The sequence below is a fragment of the Hemiscyllium ocellatum genome, chromosome 2 (assembly GCF_020745735.1).
Source record: "Hemiscyllium ocellatum isolate sHemOce1 chromosome 2, sHemOce1.pat.X.cur, whole genome shotgun sequence".
In the NCBI taxonomy this organism is placed as follows: Eukaryota; Metazoa; Chordata; class Chondrichthyes; order Orectolobiformes; family Hemiscylliidae; genus Hemiscyllium; species Hemiscyllium ocellatum.
This window is the reverse complement of record NC_083402.1, coordinates 83,069,080-83,093,347: the sequence shown is the minus strand read 5'-3', so window position 1 is coordinate 83,093,347 and position 24,268 is coordinate 83,069,080. Positions and strand designations below refer to the sequence as shown.

At 41.5% G+C, this 24,268-nt stretch overlaps 1 protein-coding gene across 2 annotated transcripts in view; it reads left to right on the top strand.

The window, feature by feature from the left end:
- The window catches only part of LOC132823891 (guanine nucleotide-binding protein subunit alpha-14), a 156,757-nt gene that overhangs the window by 108,824 nt on the left and 23,665 nt on the right, over window positions 1-24,268 (top strand). For both annotated transcript variants that reach the window (XM_060838003.1, XM_060837994.1), the window contains exon 3: window positions 15,075-15,229. In XM_060838003.1, the coding sequence (XP_060693986.1) occupies window positions 15,075-15,229 (155 nt within the window). The remainder of the gene's footprint in view (window positions 1-15,074; window positions 15,230-24,268) is intronic.

Here is a 24,268-nt window from a genome sequence, read left to right as displayed (position 1 = left end):
CGTTACCAATGCTAGTAATACCTGGAATATTTAATTTTATTCTGTTTTTATTGTCATTTTATGTGTTGCTTTGTTTTGTTAAGAGACTGCTCATTTCTGTTTTCTATAAACTTACACAATACTATTAGCTATTAGTACTTGGTAACAAAAAAAAATGAAATATTTGTGTATTGCTTTCACACTTTGTGTAAAACATAATTTCTACCAATTATTTCCAACATTTTAGAATTAAGGATATTTGTGTGAGATAACACAAGAACTTAAATAGTATAGTGCTTACTGTAATTTCGGACAGAACACCGTGCAGTGAGTCCAGCTACGGGCTCTGTTCCATTTGAATGATTCTCAGCTGGCAGGACTGTTTAAAAATTGACTGGTAGATATAGCAAACAAAATTAAGCTTCAAGGAAATGTCTGCATGTGAATACTGCTGCTAAAGCCTCACTTAAGTGATCAGGAAAATAGAGACTTGAAATCAAACTTTATTATAGCTAAGCATGAAGTAAATAGTAACAGAAGTTATAGAAAAACTTGGTTTAAAATGCTTTCCCTGACAGCTTTCACATTAACTGAGTATTCATTTGTTAAAGGAAAATAATTTTTGAATAACTTGAATGGAGCCCCTGAGGGTTTAATTTTAGGACCATTTTTTTGTTGTTTTTAAATGACTGAATTGCTCAGGCAGTGCAATTTAGACGTTTATGGATTGTATAAAACTTGATAATGTCATAAATAATGAACAGAGTAACAGACTTCAAGATGACTGAGACTGTTGGAATAGTTAAATGTGTGACTGTCTTTATACTGATACCTGCCTTGGCAAGGAAGGAATGAGAGGAAATACTCTCAGTAGCTAATATCATTTCAAAGAGTTTCTCCATTCGCAGGTAAAGTACGCCTTCGGACCTCTGCCCACCCCTCCACAACCTGATCCAACAGATTCAATCACCTCCCCAGTCATGAGCATGAAAAGTGAAGAAAGTAATAACGATAAAACGGTGGTCCATATACTTTTTGTCAGTAGCCTTCCTATGGACATTAAACCACGTGAGCTTTATCCTCTCTTTCTATCATTTAAGGGATATGAAGGTTCACTGATCAAGCTAATGTCACAACAGCCAGTTGGCTTTGTTACATTTAAACAGCAGAGAGGGAGCCAAAGCAGCAAAGAATGCTGTGTTCACCTAGCCTGTAGCTGCAGCTGCTGCACTTTTCACTGAGACGCGGTGGTATCCTCCATTTGAAGCATCTCCTCAAGGATGTAAGTCTTGTCAGTTTTATTAAGTATTTAACTGCCAAGAATTCAGATTTCTCTGTGGAGTGATGCGCAAGGACAGATAGGATTTTATTTTCAGGTTGGAGTTTACTGAAGGAGATTTTGGATAACTGTCTCTTTTCCACTCAACTTGGATAGTTTGGAGTGGTCACTAAGGACAATGGATTTAAGAACTTTACTGCTGAGTGCTTTTTCCCACCTGGGAGGATCCTGCAAATCTTATCTATTGCATGGACTAGTAATTATTGTCATTATAATAATTGTATGGTGTGTGTCAATAATTTAAATACTGGCTGTCAGATTCTTATGATTAAATTGGTAGCACCTTTTTAGGCGGTTATCGTGGAATGATAAGTGGAGGGAATGAGATGTTAAGGGGTTAATTTGCTCTGCTGACCTTTAAGAAATTGAATTTCCAGGGGGTAAGGTGGTATGTTTCTCTGACTGGCAGGTACAATGTTTAAAAAAAAAATTACAATGCCATCTCCTACTATTCAGAGTAAATTTACATTATCATCTTTTTTGCAGAATTACTAAGAACATTGCAGTTAAAATTTTGACAACACCCCACAGTTAAAATGATTTATACCAGATCTCGCCATTAAGGGGTGAGTTACATCACATTGTTTCTGGAGATAATCAGGTCACTGCATTGTGTCTTGAGTGGAATGTGACTCTGGGGGAGTGGCTGAGGATTGTCTTATGGGCGTTACTGACTGTGATGCAAAGATCTTGTATAAAGGAAGAGCTGGTCCCTTTGTTCAGTGACCTTCTCTTGACATGCTTCACAAGCATTGCGAGGAGTGTCAAGTGGTGCTCCAAAGCTTGTACATAATAAATTTTGGCTGTTCACAGAAGTTGGTGTATTGCAGTTGCATCAAGTGTGTAAGAATCTCAAGAAAAAAAATCCTAATAGTGGGAGTGGTTCCATGCTCTAGGACAAAAGGGATCTAGCAATATTCCATTGGTTATCATTCTTTCTGCGCTTATTATATCTTGTCATTTTAGAATTTTATAGGGTTCTATGAGATCTCCATTCCCAATGGGCCTAACTGATCTAATCTCTCTTCATGTATTGGTCCTGCCACTTGAGGAATCAGTCTAATAGAATTGGGAATGGATCGCTGAAGGCACATGAATGAAAATTGAAAGCAATGTTCTTGTTCTTCTGAGTATGAGCAGGGAACAGTGCCACAACAGTCATCAATGTATTTTTTAAAAAAAATGAGGGTACGATAGCTGCATATGATTACAATAATACCTGTTTTACATGTCCCACACAAGGGATTTATACACATTTCCAAAGTAAAGGCTTTTATTTGGGGGAGGTGAGTGGAGTCAGGTGAAAATTATTGTTTAGGTAGCTCAGCTTGTTCAGATACTGAAGAGGTGAAAACGGACCACCTCCTGCATTATCAGTTATAACTCTTTCATTATTGGTGGCCATGATTCCAAACCCCCCCCCCCCCCCACCTCGAAGGCACTGCTGTTATCTAGAAGAAAAAAATTATTTGGTCAAGCTTTTGGTTATCTGACCGAATGTATCTTATGCTTTTATTTTATAATGCACCTGTGAAGCATTTTAGATGTTTCACTACTTTTTAAAGGTTTTATATACATATTGTTCTGTGTGGTGTTGGTAGTTTATTTGTGGTTAATAAGTAGCATTATTGTTCTTTCAGTTCTTCATGGTAATATTGATGGTTTGCAAGTCAAAGGTATTTTTAAGTGTGGATTAACTGTATGAGCTATTTGGTAGGTGCATACTCTCCATTTGATGTTTCAAATGGTCACGGAGATGCTTCTCATATGCTAGGAGGTAAAATAAATAAAAACTGAATGTAGAATTGCCTTGGACAGTTTAACTTTGGAAATTTCAGTGGTCAGTGCTGAAAAGGTTCAGTAATGATAATACCAAACCGACGTTGCGATATTTGTTAATTCTATAAGGAACATTGCATTGGATGGTAAGTGCCAACTCATATTTCTTAAAGCAGTTGTAATTAATCCTGTTTGCTATTTTGGTTAAATTGCCGTGACAGATGAAAGCCACACTGAGTAGAATTCATAATTGTCATTACAGAGCAAGATTTTTAAAACTTTGATGCAAGGCTGTTACAGATTGGACTGGCCGTGGTTTAAGCAGAGACTGTGTAAAGGGTATTTGGATGAATACTTGAAGCAGGAATTGTAAGGGACAATGGGGGAAATATCTCCAAAATTGGATTAGTCTTGGATTATGGTAATAAAGAGCTGGCATTTGATATAGTGCAGTGAATAGCTTTCATGTAAATATACACTATTGTGTTGGTTCACCTGATTTGTAACTATGTAATAGCTTGATACATCTGACGGGTACTTGAACAGATTTTGTTTCCCCAAGAGAATATAAATTTCATTTTATTCATTATAAATTGTTGGCTAATGACTGTTTTGTGATATTGTGTGATAGGCATCTTCTCTATATCTGCATTCTGACTCATTGAAGGAGTGACTCAGTATGGTGTAATAACTTCGAGTGAAATTCAAGCTATTATAGTGGGTCTGGTGAACACTTCGAAATTGAGTGAAGTAAAAGTTGCAACATGATTATTTTTGCTTGGACAATTCGTTTAAAGTTTATGAAGCATTAACAATGTTCTTAAGAGTTGAATGACTGTGCCAAGGCCTCATTTATTGTCATTTGCTATTTGCTTTGAAGATGTTGCTTAACATTCTTGAACTGCTGCAGTTTTGTGGATGATGTGGAAAATAATGTTCAGATCAGAGTTGACTTAAACTCTCACTGGGTAGACCAGTTTAGTGTGGATCAAAAGAAATCATCCCTTTTTCAGCAAATGGGGGCTCTGCATTTTGTCACTGGATGACACTTGGTCAGTTAAGTTAGTTGAATGTGTCCAAAATATTGCATAATTACATCTTAATCAGTTCCAACTCCTGTACACCACTGAATATGAATCACAGCTGTTCTTCTGTTTCAGTAATGCTAATAGCTTGTACACGATGCATCATTGGCAAATTAAGTATGTTGGTAGGTTTCTTTACTGCATTGTGTTTCATTAGAATTACGTGGCTTTGTATTAATCATGAAACACTTTGCATTGCTGTCCAATCAGATTTTTAAATGCAGTAAAGAGAGCCTGATTTTTAAAAAGGTGACATAAATATTTAGGTAGATTAGACAATTACAGGAAGATGTTGATAGTGACTGAAGAGTAGTAGCCAGAATACCATGAGGAATGACTTCTCTTCAACTCCTGCACCACCAACTCTGATGTCCCTCATGGATCTGTTGTTGATCCCCTCTTTCTCTTCTGCATATTACTATTGTGACATTTTCATAGATAGCACATCAATTTTCATTTGGATGCTGATGAAGTCCAGCTCTACCTCACCACAATCTCCCTCCACTATCTCCACTGTTGCAAAGTTATCAGACTGCTTGTCAAACACCTCATAATGCATGTACAGAAATCTTCCCCAACTAAATGTTTTAGCAGAATCTAAGTTGGAGTTCTGGCTTTATGTCCACACAATCGCAAAGTATAGCATCGTCCAACTCCACCCATGCCTCCGATCAACTGCTGCTGAACACTCAGCTTGCAATTCAGCACATTCCTGACTTCCTTCCCATATGATACCCCTATCTCTGATTTGCTTCGAGTTTCATGAATAGCTGTTCTGAGCTCAGCAATTTCTGGACTCTCGAATACTTCAATTTTAATTGCACCATAATTAGTGCACACATGTTTTCAGCTGCCAAAGCACTGGGATTCCCTCCCCTAGCGTACACGCCTCACTTTTCTCTTTTAAGATGCTCCTTAAAACCTACATCTAACTAAGTTTTTAACAGTCTTTCCAATTTCTCCAATGTGAATTTATAACACTCACGGAGTACCTTCTGGTAGTTTGTTTCATTATAATGACTATATTATTTGGTTTTTGCAATATTTCTTTGCCATTGGGATCAGCCAAAAATGTCACAGTTTTGCACTGGACTTTCCTATATTTCTGTTAAATGGGCAAAGTCCATTTTAGTATGGAAGTATTAAGATTATTTGAAATTATGATTCTGTGCCTGATAAAACTAATTGTAATGTTTGGATAGCTGTTACTCAGCAAAACTATAGAATTCTGAGTTTTATGAGAACATAAGAAGGAGCAGGTTCAAGTCCCACCTGGTCCAGAAGTGTGTCATAACATCTCTGAACAGATCAATGTGAAAATATATAAACTACATCCTTGTTTGTGTAAATACAGAGCAATTTTCTCATGTAGTGAGTCGCTCACAAGCCAGCTAAGAATAATGTGTCGTCTTGATTCATCTGATCAAAGCTGTCCTGTGTTTCCTTATGTTGATGCAGACAATTATTTGAAAATAATGCAATTGCTTTTTTTCCCTAATGTTGTTGAATTAAATGTTATACCAATTTCCATGTGGTTTGAATTTGATCACAGTTCTCCTACCTTAGGTTTTGCTGTTTTATCCCTATTTTTCAAGATTTCTTCGTGATTGTTTTTCTAGACTTGCCCTGTTTTGCAAGGCCTCCAGCAGTAGCACAGTGGTCACCTATTCAGTCAAGTGTAAAATCAGGGCAGGGAAGGTGAGCAAACTATGAGCATGTCACTGACAGAATGGCGATTTTGCTACTAACTTGCTTTCCACTGCTAGGTCTTAATACACAGTCCCTGAATGTTGATGTCCAGTTTGTTTTATGATTTTGTGAATATCTAGTTAATTTCTATGCGTTAATAATTGTTAATTTTTTTATGGTGAAATGTTATTTGTATTTGTTCATGGAATGTGGACATTGCTGGAAAAGTAAGCATTTATTGTCCATCCTTAATTGCCCAGATGGTCATTAAGGGTCAACTACAGTAAGTGGGTCTGGAGACATTTGTAGACAAAGACCAGGGGAGGAGGGTCTGATTCCTTTCCCTAAAGGGCATTAGTGAACCAGCTGATCTTTTGTGACAATCCACAGTGGTTCTATGATTTGGACCATAAGACATAGGATCAGAAATTAGGCCATTCAGCCCATTGAGTCTGCTGTGCCATTCAATCATGGCTGATAAGTTTCTTGATCCGATTTTCCTGCTTTCTCTCTGTAATCCTTGATTACCTTGACAATCGAAAACCTATCTATCTCCGTCTTAAATATACTCAATAACCTGCCCCCCACAGTCTTCTGTGGAAGTGAATTCCATAGATTCACCTTTCTCTGGCTGAACAATTTTCTCCTTCTCTCCAGTCCAAATGGTCTTCCTTTACTCTAATGCTGTGCCCTCTGGTCTTAGACACTCCTACCAATGGAAACATCTCGCCAAAATCCACACTCTCCAGGCCATTCAGTTTCAATTAGATCTCCCTTTATCCTTATCAATTCCATTGAATATAGTCCGATTCCTCATATGTTAAGCTTTTCATCCCTGAGACCATTCTTGTGAACCTTCTCTGAACACACTCCAGGGCCAGTCCATCCTTTGAGGTATTGGGCCCAAAGCTGTGCACACTACTCCAAATGTGGTCTGACCAGAGTATTTTAGAGACTCCGAAGTACATCCCTACTTTTATATTCAAGTTCCCTCAAAACAGGTGCCAACTGCCTTCCTATCTACTGACTCAACCTACAAGTTTACCTTGAGAGAATCCTGGAGTAGAACTCCCAAGTCTCTTTGCACTTCAGACTTCTGAATTTTCTCCCCATTTAGAAAATAATCCATACTTCTATTCTTCTCACCACAGCACATGACCTGTCACTTTCCCACATTGTACTCCATCTGCCACTTCTTTGCCCACTCTCCTAACCTGTCTAAATCCTTCTACAGCCTCCCCATCACCTCAATGCTACCTGTCCATCTACCTATCTTTGTATTGTCTGCAAATGTAGCCAGAATGCTGTCAGTTCCTTTGTCTAGATCATTAATATATAAAGGGAAAAGCTGTGGTTCCAACATTGACCCTTGCAGAACTCCACTTGTTACTGGCTGCCGTCCTGAGAGACTCTTTTATCGCCTGTACTGGCTTTCTATCCATGTTAGCACCTTTCCTGAATCCCCTGGACCCTTACCTTACTGAGCAGCCTCCTATGTGGCACTTTGTCAAAGGCCTTCTTGAACTCCAGGTAGATAACATCCGTTGGCTCTCCTTGGTCTGACCTGTTCTTTTCTTCCTCAAAAGATTCTTTCAGATTTTCAAGCGTAACCTCTGCTTGATGAAGCCATGCTGACTTTGTCCTAGTTTACCATACACTTCCAGGTATTCAGAAATCTCAACCTTCACAATGGATTCCAGGACCTTACTCGTGACTGAGGTTAGGCTAATCAGCCTGTAGTTTACTGCCTTTTGCCTTACTCGCTCTTTCACCAGGAGTGTCATGTTAGCAATTTTTCAGTCCTCTGGGACCCTCCATGACTCTGGCAATTTCTGAAAGATCACCTCTAAGACCTCCACTATCTCTGCAGCTATCTCCTTTAGAACTCTGGGGTGTTGTCCATCCGGTCCAGGTGATTTATCCACTTTGAGGATGTTCAGGTTTTCGAGCATCTTCTCTTTGGTGATGGCCACCATGCTCAGTTCTGCCCTGACACTCAAATTTTGGGATCTTTCTTTGTATCTTCCACCATGAAGACTGTTGTGAAGTAAGTATTCAGTTCTTCAGCTATGTTCTTGTCCCCCATTGTCATTTTCCAGGGGCCCAATGTCCACTTTTACCACTCTTTTGTTCTTTGTGTAATTTAAGAAACTCTTACAGTTTTCCTTTCTAACTATTGACTAGCTTACCATCATGTTTAATCTTCTCACTCCTTATTTGATTCTTGGTTTCCCTTTGGTCTTTGTAAGCTTCCCAATTCTCTGGTTTCCCACTGCATTTTGCCACATTATATACTTTTTTTGCGTTTATGCAATCCCTGACCTCCATAATCAGCCATGGTACCACATCCTCCCTTTAGTATGCTGCTTTTTTTCTCAGGATGAATTTTTGCTGTGTCCCCTGAATTACTCCCAGAAACCCCTGCCATTGCTGTTCCACTGTCTTTCCTGCTAGATTGCTCTCCCAGTCAATTATGCCCACCTCCTCCCTCAAGTCTCTGGTGTGGCCTTTGTTCCGCAGTAATACTGTTACCTCTGATTCTATCTTCTCCTTCTCAAATTGCAGATAATATTATGATCACTGCCTCCTAAGGGTTCCCTCACCTTAAGCTCCCTTATCAAGTCTGCCACATTGCACAAATCTAAATCCAATATTACCTGTTCCCTTGTGGACTCCACCAAGCCATCTCATAGACATTTCACAAATTCCTTTTCTTGCAATCCACTACCAATCAGATTTTCTCAGTCCACCTGTATATTGAAACTCTTCCCCCGCCATGATCACTGTAATTTTGCCTTTCTTACACATCTTTTCTATCTCCTGATGTCTTGTGCCCCAGCTCCTGATTACTGTTTAGAGGCCTGTACATAACTCCAACTACAGTTTGTTTTTTTACCTTTTGGCATTTCCTCAGTTTTACCGACACACATTCTACACTCTGACCCTACTTGATTTCTTGCTGTCGACTTAATTTCAGTCCTTACTAATAAGGCAACCCTATTCCTTCTGCCCACCTGCCATTATGCTATGATTTGGAGATGCCGGTGTTGGACTGGGGTATACAAAGTTAAAAATCTCACAACACAAGGTTATAGTCCAACAGGTTTAATTGGAAGCACGCTAGTTTTCGGAGTGACGCTATAAATTCTGTGTTACGGTCGAGCCCTCCACAATCACCTGATGAAGGAGCGTCGCTCCGAAAGCTAGTGTGCTTCCAATTAAACCTGTTGGACTATAACCTGGTGTTATGGGATTTTTAACTTTGTACACCCCAGTCCAACACCGGCATCTCCAAATCATGACTACTATCGACACCACTAACTGCTGGCTTAAAGTGGAGAGAATCTCCAAGAAGATTGCACATATCGACACAGACATCAAGTTTCGACAGGAATGCAGGCAAGCAGGAAAGATCCCGAAAAGATTACGGATCACGAACCCACTTAGGTCGACCTACAACACCGACTACACAGAGAGACTTTGCCACCGCACCTCTCGTAAACTTCTCAATCATCTCGTGCACCCACTCTACAGCAGGTGCCACAACCTTGAAATTCAGATGGAGTCCACACTCTCAGCCTGCACACAGGATACATCAGTACAATTACGTGACATTGCCAAACAGACAAGGCGACAAAACTACACCGCATACATACACGTCAAGGACAAAAAACTGGAGGACCTTGGCATTCTCACCAGTAATAGCAAATCCCACCCTGGAACCACAGTAGACATCGTTATCACTGCAGGGAAGTCTATTGTCAACTTATCGGACCACACCCTTCGACTGGAAGAGATCGAAGTCCTGAGGAAGGGTCTCAACTTCTGCCCCACCACCAAAATGGACCCGTTAGTTCTGGCAGCAGACACAGGAGTTCATCAGACCGAATGAGACTCCAGGAATTCTTTCAAGGTGCCAGCAGTGATCCCACTGAGCCCACTGATGAACTAGAACAGTCATCATAGGGATCTGTAGAGGAGCGACCAAAGAAGGTGTCAACATGGACCCCACCGGAGGGCCGCTGCCCTGGGCTTGACATGTATGCTCAAACTGTCAGGAAATATATAAATGCCAGATTCATCAGCCATACCCATAAGGTAGAGCAAAACATCACCCGTTCACAACGCAATGCCATCCAGGCTCTCAAAACCAATGACAACATTGTTATCAAACCAGCAGATAAAGGAGGAGGCATTGTCATTCAGAATAGAACAGATTACTGCAAGGAAGTGTACTGACAACTGAACAACCAAGAACACTATAGGCAACTACCAGCTGATCCGACCAAAGAACACACCCGAGAATTAAACACCCTAATCAGAACTTTGGATCTAGTCCTTCAGAGTTCCCTACGTGCCCTCATCCCACGTACATTTCATGTAGGCGACTTCCCCTGCCTTCCAAAGGTACACACAGCCAACACACCGGGACGTCCCATTGTGTCGGGCAATGAGACTCTATGTGAGAATCTCTCCGGCTATGTGGAAGGCATCTTGAAACCTATTGTACAGGGGATCTCCAGCTTCTGTCGCAACACTACGGATTTCTTACAGAGACTCAGCACCCACTGACCAGTCGAACCGGGAACATTCCTCGTTACAATGGACATTTCCGCACTCTACACCAGCATCCTGCACAAGGATGGCATCGCAGCAACAGCCTCAGTACTCAACGCCAACAACTGCCAGTCTCCAAACACCATCCTACAACTCATCTGCTTTATCCTCGATCATAACATCTTAACCTTTGACAACCAATTCTTCATCCACACGGAACAGCATGGGGACCAAATTTTCCCCCCCAGTATGCCAACGTTTTTATGCACAGGTTCGAACAAGATTTCTTTTCTATGCAGGATCTCCAACCAACATTGTACACAAGGTACATTGATGACATTTTCTTCCTCTGGACCCATGGTGAGGAGTCACTGATAAAACTACACAGTGACATCAACAAGTTTCATCCCACCATCAAACTCCCCATGGACTACTCTCGACTGTCTGTCTCATTCTTGGACACGTGCATCTCCATCAAGGACGGACACCTCAGCACCACACTCTACCGCAAACCCACAGACAACCTCACAATGCTACACTTTTCCAGCTTCCACCCAAAACATATTAAAACAGCCATTCCCTACGGACAAGCCCTAAGCATACACCGGATCTGCTCAGATGAGGAGGAACGTGATGGACACCTGGAAGTACTCAAGGATGCCCTCACAAGAACTGGGTACGATGTTCAACTCATCGACCGCCAGTTCTGACGTGCCACAGCAAGGAACCATAATGACCTCCTCAGGAGACAGACAAGTGCTGCAACTGACAGGGTAACCTTCATTGTTCAGTACTTCCCAGGGGCTGAGAAATTACGCCATGTTCTTCGTGACCTGCAACACATTATCAATGAGGATGAGCACCTCACTAAGACCTTCCCCACACCTCCACTACTTGCCTTTAAACAACTGCCAAACTTCAAACAGATCATTGTTCGTAGCAAGCTGCCTGGCTCTCAAGACAACTCCATACAACCCTGTCATGGTGGACGCTGCAAGACGTGTCAGATTGTGGACATACATACCACTATTACGTGTGGGAACACCTCCCACTTGTACATGGCAGGTACTCATGTGACTCAGCCAAAGTTGTCTATCTTATACGTTGCAGGCAAGGATGCCCGGAGGCATGGTACATTGGGGAAACTGAGCAAAGGCTACGACAATGGATGAATGGGCACCGCACAACAATCAATAGACAGGAGGGTTCCCTCCCATTTGGGGAACACTTCAGTGGTCCAGGACATTCAGCCTCATACCTTCGGGTGACCATCCTCCAATGTGGACTTCAGGACAGGCAACAGAGGAAAGTGGCCGAGCAGAGGCTGATAGCTAAGTTCGGTACCCATAGGAGGGCCTCAACCGGACCTTGGGTTCATGTCACATTACAGGTGACCACCATTGCACTATACACACACACAGAAACTCCTACACATGCACACACTCACATACAAACGGACACAGGTACACACAGATGCACGCACAGGCACCCACACACACCCTTATAGACACAGTAAAAAGTGAGGTCTGCAGATGCTGGAGATCAGAGCTGAAAATGTGTTGCTGGTTAAAGCACAGCAGGTTAGGCAGCATCCAAGGAACAGGAAATTCGACGTTTCGGGCCAGAGCCCTTCATCAGGAAGGGCTGATGAAGGGCTCTGGCCTGAAACGTCGAATTTCCTGTTCCTTGGATGCTGCCTAACCTGCTGTGCTTTAACCAGCAACACATTTTCAGCCCTTATAGACACACACTCCCACAATCTCACTCTGACTTAAGACACTCTGCACCTACTACACACGCACACGCACTTTCTCACACTCTCAACCCCCACCCTAGACAGACAGTCAAAGACCCACATGCACACACATATTTGGTGTGCTGAATTCGTACTTGCAGAGTTGCATTACACTTTGCACAAAAACTGCATACATTCATGTAGAACTCTGAGCTCAAAAACTGCATGAATTTATGTAAAAGTCTGTCATCTCACTTTTTAGATTAGAATCAATCTAAACATCAGGTCATAGACAGAGTACACAGGGGGCTAACACCTTCAACATATTGTCTAGCTATCACCATTGTTAACAGCTAACCCAAGAATGCAACTTTAAAAAAAAGGGTTTTGTGATTTACACATGAAAGAAGTGAAACTATCACTGTATTCTAACAGATGAAAGGCTTAACAGACAATCAATTTTTAAATGTATAATTTCAGTTACATCACACTGCAAATTTTTGCTATAAATTCTGTGTTACGATCGAGCCCTCCACAATCACCTGATGAAGGAGCGTCACTCCGAAAGCCAGTGTGCTTCCAATTAGACCTGTTGGACTATAACCTGATGTTGTGTGATTTTTAACTTTGCCATTAAGCTAATTATTTTTAAAACTTAATCTGAAGTTTCTTCATCTGCCATGGTGAGGTTCAAACCCACATTCGCTGAACATTCGGCTATGCTCTGGATTGTGAGTCCAGTGATATTATCACTATGCCACCATCTCTCTTAATGGGGACATCTGGTTGCAAAATGATAAGCAAGGCCCTGGAATAAATGAAAATTAAACAAGCTAGTTTTAAAAGTAAATTCCAACTGTAAGATTTGCATTCAAGGTTAGAGGTAGAACTGTGAAGCATTCATTGGCTTTGTAATGAAGCCAGCAGATCTATTTTATTTAATATAAGGTTTGCATTGTTTATGCAGTCTCCAGATGAAAGGAGGTTGAAAACCCCTTGAAGTCAAGAGAGTTCCTTGACAAGGCCAGTGATTCTAGGAGAGGGGTTGTTTGAAAAAAAAAGTTAATGTCAATTTTTTCATATGTTACAGAATCAGTTATGTCAAGTTAATGTAATTTACATTTCCTGTTTGAAGTTATTCCAAAATATGCTACATTTCCACAGATGGGCTGTGGGGATAGAAGGTTCTTTTTGTTTATCTATTTGCTTCACTGAATCTGAGCTGATTGAGAAAGCCAAATTATAATCGTTAGTAGGCTTGCACTTTAAGTGATGAAACTACTAACTACATGAATGCCCATGTGGGCTTGAGTTCAGTTTTCATTCCAAGAGGGACAATGCAGCTGGAAGATTTGTCTAGCTTGGAACCAGAGAAATCTGCAGTAAACTCTCGGTGAATATCAACAGGCAGCTTGGAGAATTCATGGAAGTGCAAGTTTATGCTGAGAAGTTCCTAGTTTTTGAAGAGAATTCACAGGATTGTTCAGCTAATACCTCATGGAAGCTTGTCCATTACATTTCATACCTTGGAGAATAGTTGGAAAACTGGAGTAGTGACATACCTTTTTGCTTGATCCTCGGAAATTTGAATGAATCTTTAAACTTTTTGTGTAAGGGTAAGATGCAGGGAAAAGTAGAGTTGAGTCTTTAGCCTTCATGTTTATAGGGTATTGCTTAAGGTAGTGCTGTTTGGTTCATTAATTTTTCTCCACGCAAAGTAAATGTTTTTGTTTAAAAACATGAAATCCCTGAACATAATTCTTTTTCAGTCAGTCACTGGGTGTTTTGAGCTGTCTTCAAACATTAATAGTTTGCAATTATTATGATTCTGTTACAGAGTTACTATTGCACCGGCAAACATTATCAATCAACTTTTACTGAGTGTTTTAACTGTTCCCCAATCCTGTACTGCCTGGTTCTATCTCTTACCCAAATTCTGCAAATCTGACTGGCACGGTCAACCGATTATGTCCGCTTGTTCGTGCCCCACCGTACCCGTCTCCACTTATCTCAACTCAGCCCTTTCCCCTTGGTCCAGGAGCTTCCCACATATGTTCGGGACACCACCCACACCCGCCGCCTCCTCCATGAATTCCAATTCCCCAGCTCCCAACACCTCATCTTTACCCTGGACATCCAATCACAGTACATCTGTATCCCCCATGAGGAAGGCCTCAAAGCCCTCATTGTTTCTTCTCCCACCGACCCAACTAACCTCTCTCCACCAACACACTCATTTGCTGGAACTGGTCCTCACCCTAAACAAGTTCTACTTTCAATCCTCCCTTCAAACCTCCACCTTTGAACCTCGTCTCTCTGTTATGATTCAAAAAAGTCTGAATAGTTTTGCTATGGCCTTCATACAAAATGTCTCATACTTCAGTGAAATATATTCAATTATGAAGTGAAGTTATAGAAAATCAATATAGTTGAAAAGTGAAGCCTGTTATCAGAGTTTAGGTGCCTATTTTAACCATTGTTATAGGAAATCTTCAAAATTAGTCAGATCCATGTGACCAATTTTTATTTACATCTATCTTCTTCTTCTATCTTTTTTGTTGTGTTTTATGCTTAAAATGACTGGACTCCATATAAAATGGATGAAAAATAAGGTCTCTTGGCCAAACCTTCATGCAACCAGAATTAAAACATTGCCATAATAAATGTGTAGTTACGTACTGATAAGCTAATCCATTAGAAGGAATAATTATTTAAAGGAAACCCCTCAAAGCTTGACATTTCCTGAACTTGATGTGTTCCATTAAAAGCAATGAGCAGACAAATAGAACTTGCACTGAGCAGGTAAGTTTCTATGAAGATGCTTCCGTTAAAAGTTTTCTTCTTTGCAATTTGTGATTTTGATGAACACAAATATGACAAGACTTTTAAATATCTTAATTTTTTTCAATAGGACAATGCAAATATGGTCCGAGAAGTGGAGGTAGATAAAGTAGTCACGTTTGAGCAAAAATATGTTGAAGCAATAAAGAAATTATGGAGTGATCCTGGCATCCAGGAGTGTTACGACAGACGTCGAGAGTATCAGTTGTCTGATTCTGCCAAATAGTAAGTATGACATTTTTTCTAAGTTATCATCATCATCATCAAGTTTTCTATACTCTCCCATCTTTCATCCATCAGCATTTAGCAGATGCAGTACCAAAAATTGTTTTCATATTTGGATCTTCGGGAATTGGTCTTTCTGTGTGACATCACAAATGTTTATTATTCGTTTTCCTGAATAGAGTAATCAAGGAAGCTGAAAGATAACACAAATTTTGCACATTGCCCAGGATGTGTCTTGTGTAAGAGACCATGTGGTTTTATTCTAATACAGCTCTTAATTTAAATTCTTCTCTGTAATATGCCCTGCACTACAAGTTTAAAACGGGGCAATGCAAAATAAAATCGAGAGAAGTACCTTCCTCCAGTCCTGTAGTTGGTCAGATCCTTGTCTCCGATTTCAATTTCTGTCATTTGTCTGTCTTTTCTTTATCGTCTTTCATCTTCTATAATGTTTTATTGTCGTCTTGTTTGTCATTGCCACCTTGATTAAAATCTCAACAATGTAGAAACAGGCCGTTTGGCCCATCAAGTCTATACCAACTCTCCAAAGAGTTTCCATAGCTAATCCTCCAAGCCTGCACATGTCTGGACATTATGGACACTTTAGCATGGTTAATCCATCTAACATGCACATCTTTGGACTGTGGGAGGAAACAGGAGAACCCGGAGGAAACCCACATAGACACACGGAGAATATGCAGACTCCACACAGACAGTCACCCAAGGGTGGAATCGAAACCGTCCCCAGTGCTGTGAGGCTGCAGTGCTAACCACTGAGCCACCACGCTGTTGTTCTGATGTCTCCAGTTTTACTTGGCATTACCACAATATTTGTTTGATTACCCTTCATTATTTTTTCCCTGTGTTTAATCCATTCCTCTTCCAGTTCCACTGTATTTAAGTCTCTAAAAATTGCATCACTTTATCTAGTTCTGGAACTTTGTCTTTTTCTTGCAGTTAATGCCATCTATATCACTCACCTTGACACCTTTCCACACTGTCCATTGCAGATGGTACCATTTCAGTCTCCTCTTGGCTACTTCATTGCTTCCACAATCTTGTGATGTTCTTGTTCTTGACTTGTCCTGGCACGGTGGCACAGTGGTTAGCACTGCTGCCTCACAGCGCCTGAGACCCGGGTTCAATTCCCGACTCAGGCGACTGACTGTGTGGAGTTTGCACGTTCTCCCTGTGTCTGCGTGGGTTTCCTCTGGGTGCTCCGGTTTCCTCCCACAGTCCAAAGATGTGCGGGTCAGGTGAATTGGCCATGCTAAATTGCACGTAGTGTTAGGTAAGGGGTAAATGTAGGGGTATGGGTGGGTTGCGCTTCGGCAGGTCGGTGTGGACTTGTTGGGCCGAAGGGCCTGTTTCCACACTCTAAGTAATCTAATCTAATCTAATCTTTATCCTTTCCTGTCATTACACATACCCATCTCTACATGTGCATTACATTAATGTCCAGTTGATCTTTCACTCCTTCTGAGGTTGCTCAGATACCTGTACGATATCGCAAGGTTGATCTCACAGCAGCCTCATACATATTGACTTCAGTTTCAAAGCTTTTCTATCACACACCACTCTTCACTGTGTATCTTGCAGATACTCCAACCACAGCTGATCTATTGCTCAATTTCCATCTCCACACTTCATCTTTTGCCAGGACTGATTTATAGGTACCACTTTTTATTCATTCATGCCATGTGGTGTTTCTAGATAGATCAGCATTTATTGCACTTCCCTAATTGCCAAAAGTTGTGTTTGAGACTCAACTCCAGGGCAGCACAGTGGCTCAGTGGTTAGCACTGCTGCCTCACAGTGTCAGGGACCTGGGCTCGATTTCCGCCTTGGGTGACTGTCTATGTGAAGTTTGTACATTCTCCCTGTGTCTGTGTGGGTTTCCTCTGGCTCTGGTTTCCTCCCACAATTCAATTATGTGCAGGTCATGTGAATTGAGCATGCAAAATTGCTCATTGTGTTAGATGCATTAGTCAGGGGTAAATGTAGGGTCTGGGTGGGTTACTCTTCAGAGGGTTGGTGTGGACTTTTTGGAGCGAAGGGCCTGTTTCCAGATTGTAGGGAATCTAATCCACGTTGCTGTGGCTCTAGAGTTGCATGTTGTATTGATGACAAATTTCCATCCCTAAAGGATACTTGTGAGCTAGATGGATTTTTATGATAATTAATAGTGGTTTCATGGTTGTCATTAGAACCAGCTTTTTATCCAGATTTCCTTTAAACTGAATTCAAATTTCACAATCTGGCATGGTGGGACTTGAAACCATAACCCCAGCATATTAACCTAGGCCTATGGATTAATAGTCCAGTCATGTTAAGGGAAGTCAATGATGTGATACCAATGTATTCATTTTTTCCAAGTCTTCACTTTATTCCATCACTTTGATTCTCTTCCTAGGCCTCACGCTTACATCCCATTAAATTAAGTTTTTGGTCTACTCATCTTCGTAAATGTCTTCCAGAGTTCTCCACTAGAGAATGTCCAAAACATTTTTCATGCTATTCCATGCCATATGCTCAATGTGACAAGGTAATGTTTTGCCTTGTATAAGCTTATACTCCACAACCATCTGATGAAGGAACAGTGTTCCAAAAGCTAGTGCTTCCAAATAAACCTATTGGACTATAACCTGGTATTGTGTGGTTTTTAACTAGGGTGATAAACTTATCCTTGTTAAGCTCCTCTTCCGTTTGGACATAGCTGTATCTCTTGGCTACTCTTTTGTTGCGGTCTGTCCCCTTTTACAGATTTTCCAAATGATCTGTCTCTGCAGTCTCTTCTAATGTCAATAAACACAGCCCAAATTCAATCCAGAGAACGTGATCAAAATCTACAAAACAAACCATACTTGATCAAGTTTTAAACTGTGTTTAGTTAATCTTACAATGCCGCCTGTTTCTGTTATTCCTCTTGCTCCCTGGCATCCAGACTGATCATCTCCACTGTTTTTCTCTACCCCCTCAAAAATTCTTTGCTGCAAATGTCAGGACAAAATTAATTGGAAGGGCTATCAAACTAGTTGTATGAAGATCAGAAGATTGGTTTTGGCTTCCTTTTTTGGATGATTAGCATTATCTACATGAAGTGCTCTGCTATTCTCCTTGAATAAATCTCTATACACAACTTATAACATATTAGCATATTATTTTGGGCCGTGTTTTTAATGTCTACGTTATAAAGATCCTGCGAAAATGAAAGTATGACTCAGCATTTCTGAGGAAGCCTTTATCAGAAGCTCCTGTCCAAATTGTGGAACACTCTTCTGTCAGCAAAACGTGTAATAATCTGGGAGAGATTGCCTCTCATCAAACAATCCTGCCTAGACTTGCAATATCTAATTTTAAGGATCATGTGATAAGGAATATAACTTTTAGTTTGTTTTTGACCTAAAGAAGAACTTCTGTAGTCAATAAATCCATCGTTTCCAATTTTATGACACTGCCCAACTCTCTATCTGCTGAAGCATTCGTTCATGCTTTGCCATGTTTAGATTTGATTATTCCAATGCTGCCCTGCCTTGCCTCCTATTTCTTATGTTCTATAAAATTGAATTCAGACAAAACTCTGTACCTCAATTCACATGATTGTAGTTCACCCATTTTCCCCTTAAATTGTTGATTTAGAATACTGAATGGCCTGGACAGAGTTGGGACGATGCTTCCATTGGTAGGAGAGACTAGGACCTGAGGGCACAGCCTTAGAGTAAAGAGAAGACCCTTTAGAATGGAAATAAGGAGAAACTACTTCAGCCAGAGAGTTGGGAATCTGAGGAATTCACTGCCACAGAAGGCTGTGAAGGCCAGATCATTGAAAAGACTGAGCCAGATAGGTTCTTGAGTATCAAGGGGATCAACAGTTACGAGGATAAAGCGGGAGAATGGGATTGAGAAGTGTATCAGCCATGATTGAATGGCAGAGCAGACTCGATGGGGTGAATGGCCTAATTTCTGCTCCTATATCTTATGGTCTCCAGTGATTTGTGTTGCGCCCCAATCTCATTTTTTTGTTTTCAAGTCTCTGAACATCAGTGTGTTCGCCTCCTGTCTCTGTAGCCCTTCCAGGACCTATATTTCTCGAGTATCTGCACTTCTCCAATTCTGACCTGTTGCTTATTCAGAGAAGTTAAGAATAGCTTCATGAAAGAATCTTTGCCACATGTATGCTTTTCTTTCATTCTTTCATGAAGTAGCTGAGCATTTAGAAGTGTGCAATATGATCAAGCTGAAGTCAGTATAGCTCATAAGGGGAAATAATACCTGATAACATTTACTAGAACTCTCTTGAGGAGGCAGTGAGCAGAACAGGTAAAGGGGAAGCAGTGGATTTAATATATTTAGATTATTATCAGGTGTTTGATAAGATATGTGACCATGGTGATGAAGGTAGTAAGTTAACGTGGATAGAGATTGACTTGTAGAAGACCGAGAGTTGGGGTAAGGAGGGGCATTTTCACGATGGTAACTGGAGTGCCACAGGGATTATTGCTGGGGCCATAACTGTTTATAATATACATGAGCAACTTGGATGACAAAAATGAATCTATTATAACCAAGCTTGTGAGTGACTCAAAAATATGTGAAGGTGACACAGTCTGTAGTGGGATATAGACAGGTTAGGTGAGTGGCCAAAAACATGGCAGTGGGAATATTATGTGAGATTATGGATTTTGACAGGAAGATTAGATGAGCTAAATATTATTTAAATGGAGAAAGACTGCAGAGAGATGCAACACTGGGATTTGGGAGCCCTTGTCCACAAATCATGAAAAAATAACATCTAAGTTCAACAGATAACAGCAAACGCAAATGAAATGTTGGCCTTCATTTCAAAGGGATTAGAGAATAGAAGATAGGAATAGGAGTAGGTCATTCAGCCCCTTGAGCCTCCATTATTGCTAGATAATAATCCTCAAACTTAGTTAATTTTCTGGGGACTAGGTTTCATATCTCACCATGGTAGATGGTGGAATTTGAATTCAATTGAAAAGAAAACACAAATTTGGAGTTAATCTATATATGATCATGAAACTATTGTCAATTGTTGGAAAAAATCTATCTGGCTCACTAAGGTCCTTCAGGGAAGGAAATCAGCCAACCTGTATGTGATCCAGACCCACAGCAATGTAGTTGACTCTCAATTTCCCTCTGGAATGGCTGAGCAAGCCAGTCAAGTGTACCAGTTGCTGCAAAGTCTCAAAGAAATGAAACCGGACAGATGACCTTGCGTCGACCTTTGCGCTGGAAAAGACAATTGCCAAAACAGTCCTGTCAATCCTCCAACTTCCTCCTAACACTTGGGGGCGAGTGACAAAATTGGGAGAGCTATCTCAACAGACTAATCAAGCAACAGCCTGACATTGTAAGATATGATTCTGTGAATATGACATGTCCCAGATATGACTATCACCATGTCTGGATATGTCCTGTCCCACCAGTGGGACTGCCCCAGCAGAGGTGGCAGTATGGTGGTATACAGTGTGGAGGGAGTTGTCCTGGGAGTCCTCAACATTGGTGCAGGACTCCATGAAGTTTCATGACTTCAGATTAAATGTGGGTGAGGAAACCTCCTATTGATTACCATGTACTTGCCCTCCCTCGGCTCAGTACTCCTCCATGTTGACAATACACTGAAATCCCCCAGCCAGAGTACATTTTGCCACCCTCAGCACTTTCTCAATGTGTTCCACCAAGAGTGGTTTGGCAGCAACACTACTTTTGAGCTGGTCGGGCTCTAAAGAACAGCTGCTACACTGGGGTCTGTGGCAGGTGATGAGGGAACCAGCAAGAGGGAAAAACATGAATTTATCCTTACCAATCTGCCTTTTGCAGATCCATCTGTCCATGGCAGTATTAGTAAGAGTAACCACCGCAGAGTTCTCGTAGAGATGAAGTCCCACCTTCACATTGAGAAGACCCTCCATGTGTTGTGTGGCACTACCATCTTGATAAGTGGCTCAGATGTGAACAGATCTTGCATCTAAAGACTGAGCATCCATGAAGTGCTGTGGGCCATCAGCAGTAAAATTGTATTCCACAATAGCCTAGTATATCCCCCATTACCATCAAGCCACAGGATTAACGGAGAGTGTGCAAGAGCAGCACCAGGCATACCTGAAAATAACCTGGTGAAGCTACCAAGCAGGACTATTCACATGCCATACAGTATAAGCAGTAAATGATAGAGCCAAGCGATCCCACAATCAGCGGTTCAGATCTAAGCTCTGCAATCCTGCCATATTGAGACAAACATGGTGCTGGACAAGTGAATAACACCAGTGGAGGAGGAGGCTCCACAAATATCACCCCCCACAAATGATGGAAAAGCCCATCACATTAGTGGAAAATAGAAGGCTGAAGCTTTCTCAGCAGTTTTCAGCCAGAAATGCTGAGTGGATGATCCATCTTGGCCTCCTCCATGGTCCCCAGTATATTCCTAGATACCAGCTAATTCACTCTGTGATTTGAATACACTGGATATTTTAAAGGCTATTGGCCCTGCCAACATTCCGGCAATAGTACTGAAGACTTGTGCTCCAGAATTTGCTGCTCCCCTAGTGAAGCTTTTCCAGTATAAATAAAAAGTAGGATAAATCCAACCCAGCCAAATACCGCCCATCTACGTTCGATCACATCAGTAAAGTGATGGAAGATGTCATCAAAGTTTCTATTAAGCAGTACTTGTTAATCAATAACCTGCTCATTGACGGGATAAAAACAATGACTGCAGATGCTGGAAACCAGATTCTGGATTAGAGTGGTGCTGGAAAAGCATAGCAGTTCAGGGAGATCCAAGGAGCAGGAAAATCAATGTTTCAGGCAAAAGCTCTTCATTCCTGGACTTTTGCCCGAAACGTCGATTTTCCTGCTCCTCAGATACTACCTGAACTGCTGTGCTTTTCCAGCACCACTCTAATCCAGAACCTGCACAGTGATGCCTGGTTTGAGTACCACAATGGTCCACTCAGCTCCAGACTCATGACATTCCTGAAGAAGGACTTAGGGCCGAAACGTCGAATCTCCTGTTCCTTGGATGCTGCCTGACCTGCGCTTTTCCAGCAACCCATTTTTAGCTCTGATCTTCAGCATCTGCAGACCTCACTTTCTCCTTGAAGATTTTAACCTACTGCGAATCCTCTTGCAAGGATGCCTTTCTTGAAGAAGCTCTCTTCCTTCCTCCATTCCTGAAGAAGGGCTTATGCCCGAAACGTCGAATCTCCTGTTCCCTGGATGCTGCCTGACCTGCTGCACTTTTCCAGCAACACATTTTCAGCTCCAGACTCATTACACTCTTGTTCTAACATGGTCAAAAGCGTTGAATGTCTGGGATGAGATGAGAGTGACAGCCTTTGACATCAAGGCTGCATTAGACAGAGTGTGGCATCAAGGAGTCCTAGCAAAACTGGAATCAATGGGTATCGGGGGAAAACTCTCTGCTGGTTCGAGTCATACCTGACACATAAGGTGGTTGTAGTTGTTAGTCATCTCAGCTCCAGGACATCTCTGCAGGAGTTCCTCCTGGTAGTGTCGTAGCCCAGCCACCTTTAGCTGCTTCATTAATGAACTTCCTTGAATTGTAAGGTAGGAAGTAGGGATGTTCACCGATGATTGGACAATATCCAGGCTTGGATCGACCAGTAGCATGTAACATTGATACCACACATATGCCAGCTGTGACCATCACTAATAAGAGACTATCTAACCACCATCTCTTGACATTCAACGATGTTACCACCACTGAATCCCCAGTATCAACATCCAGGGGTTATCATTGACCAGAAATTTAACTGGACTCACCATGTAAACACAGTGGCCACATGAGCAGAGCAGAGGCTAGGAATACTGTGGCGAGTAACCTGAATCCCCAAAGCCTGTCCACCATCTACATCGCATCAGTCAGGAGTGTAATGGAATAGTCCTCACTTGCCTGGATGAATACAGCTCCAAAATCACTCAAGCTTGACAGCATCCAAGACAAGGCAGCCCGTTTGATTGGCACTACATCCACAAGCATGCACCCACTACACCACTGATGCTCAGTACCATCTCCAGGATATATTCCAGAAATTCACTCGAGATACTCACTCATTCAGCACCTTCCAAACCCATGACCACAGCTTGCTAGGAGGACAGGGGCAACACATACGTGGGAATGCCACCACCTGCAAGTTGTTCTCTAAGCCACTTACCATCCTGACTTGGAAGTATATCGCTGTTCCTTCACTGTCACTGGGTCTAAACCGTGAAATTCCTTCCCCATGAGCATTGTGGGTCAACCCACAGCAGGTGGGCTGCAGCAGTTCAAGAAGGCAGCTCATTACCACCTCAGGGGTAACTAGGAACAAGAATGAATGCTGGCCATCCAGCAACAGCCACATCTCACAAATGAATTAAAACAAGTAAGATCGTGGCTGATTTGAAACCTAACTCCATATTTCTGCCTTGGGCCTGTAATCCTTGGTACCCTTATTTAATAAAAAAATGTCTGTCAGATTTAAATTTCACAATTGAATTACCATCAGTCGTCATTGAGGAAGAGAGTTCCAAACCTTTACAATTCTTTGCATGTCGAAATGCTTTCTAACATCTCTCCTGAACGGTCTGGCCCTAATTCTTAGGCTATGCCCCTGGCTGTAGAATCTCTAACCAGTGGAAAGTTTATGTACTCTGACTTTATTTGTTGGTATCCTGAAGACCTCAATTAGATCACCCCTAATCTCACCCAAAGGGTGATCTTGCTGAAACTGTACAAGACCACATCTGGAATACTGTGAACAATTTTGGGCTCCTTTCTGGCATTGGAGGCAGCCCAGAGAAGGTTTTCTAGCCTGATACTAGCAATGGTGGGACTGTCTGTTTTAAGAGGAGAGGTTGAATAGATCAGGCCAATAGTTATTGGGATATAGAAGAATGAAAGGTGACATTCTACAAACGTACAAGATTCATAGAGGACTTGGTAGGGTAGATGCAAAAAGCTAGTTTCCTCTTGTGGGGGAGTGTGGGACCAAAGGGCATAATTTGAGCACA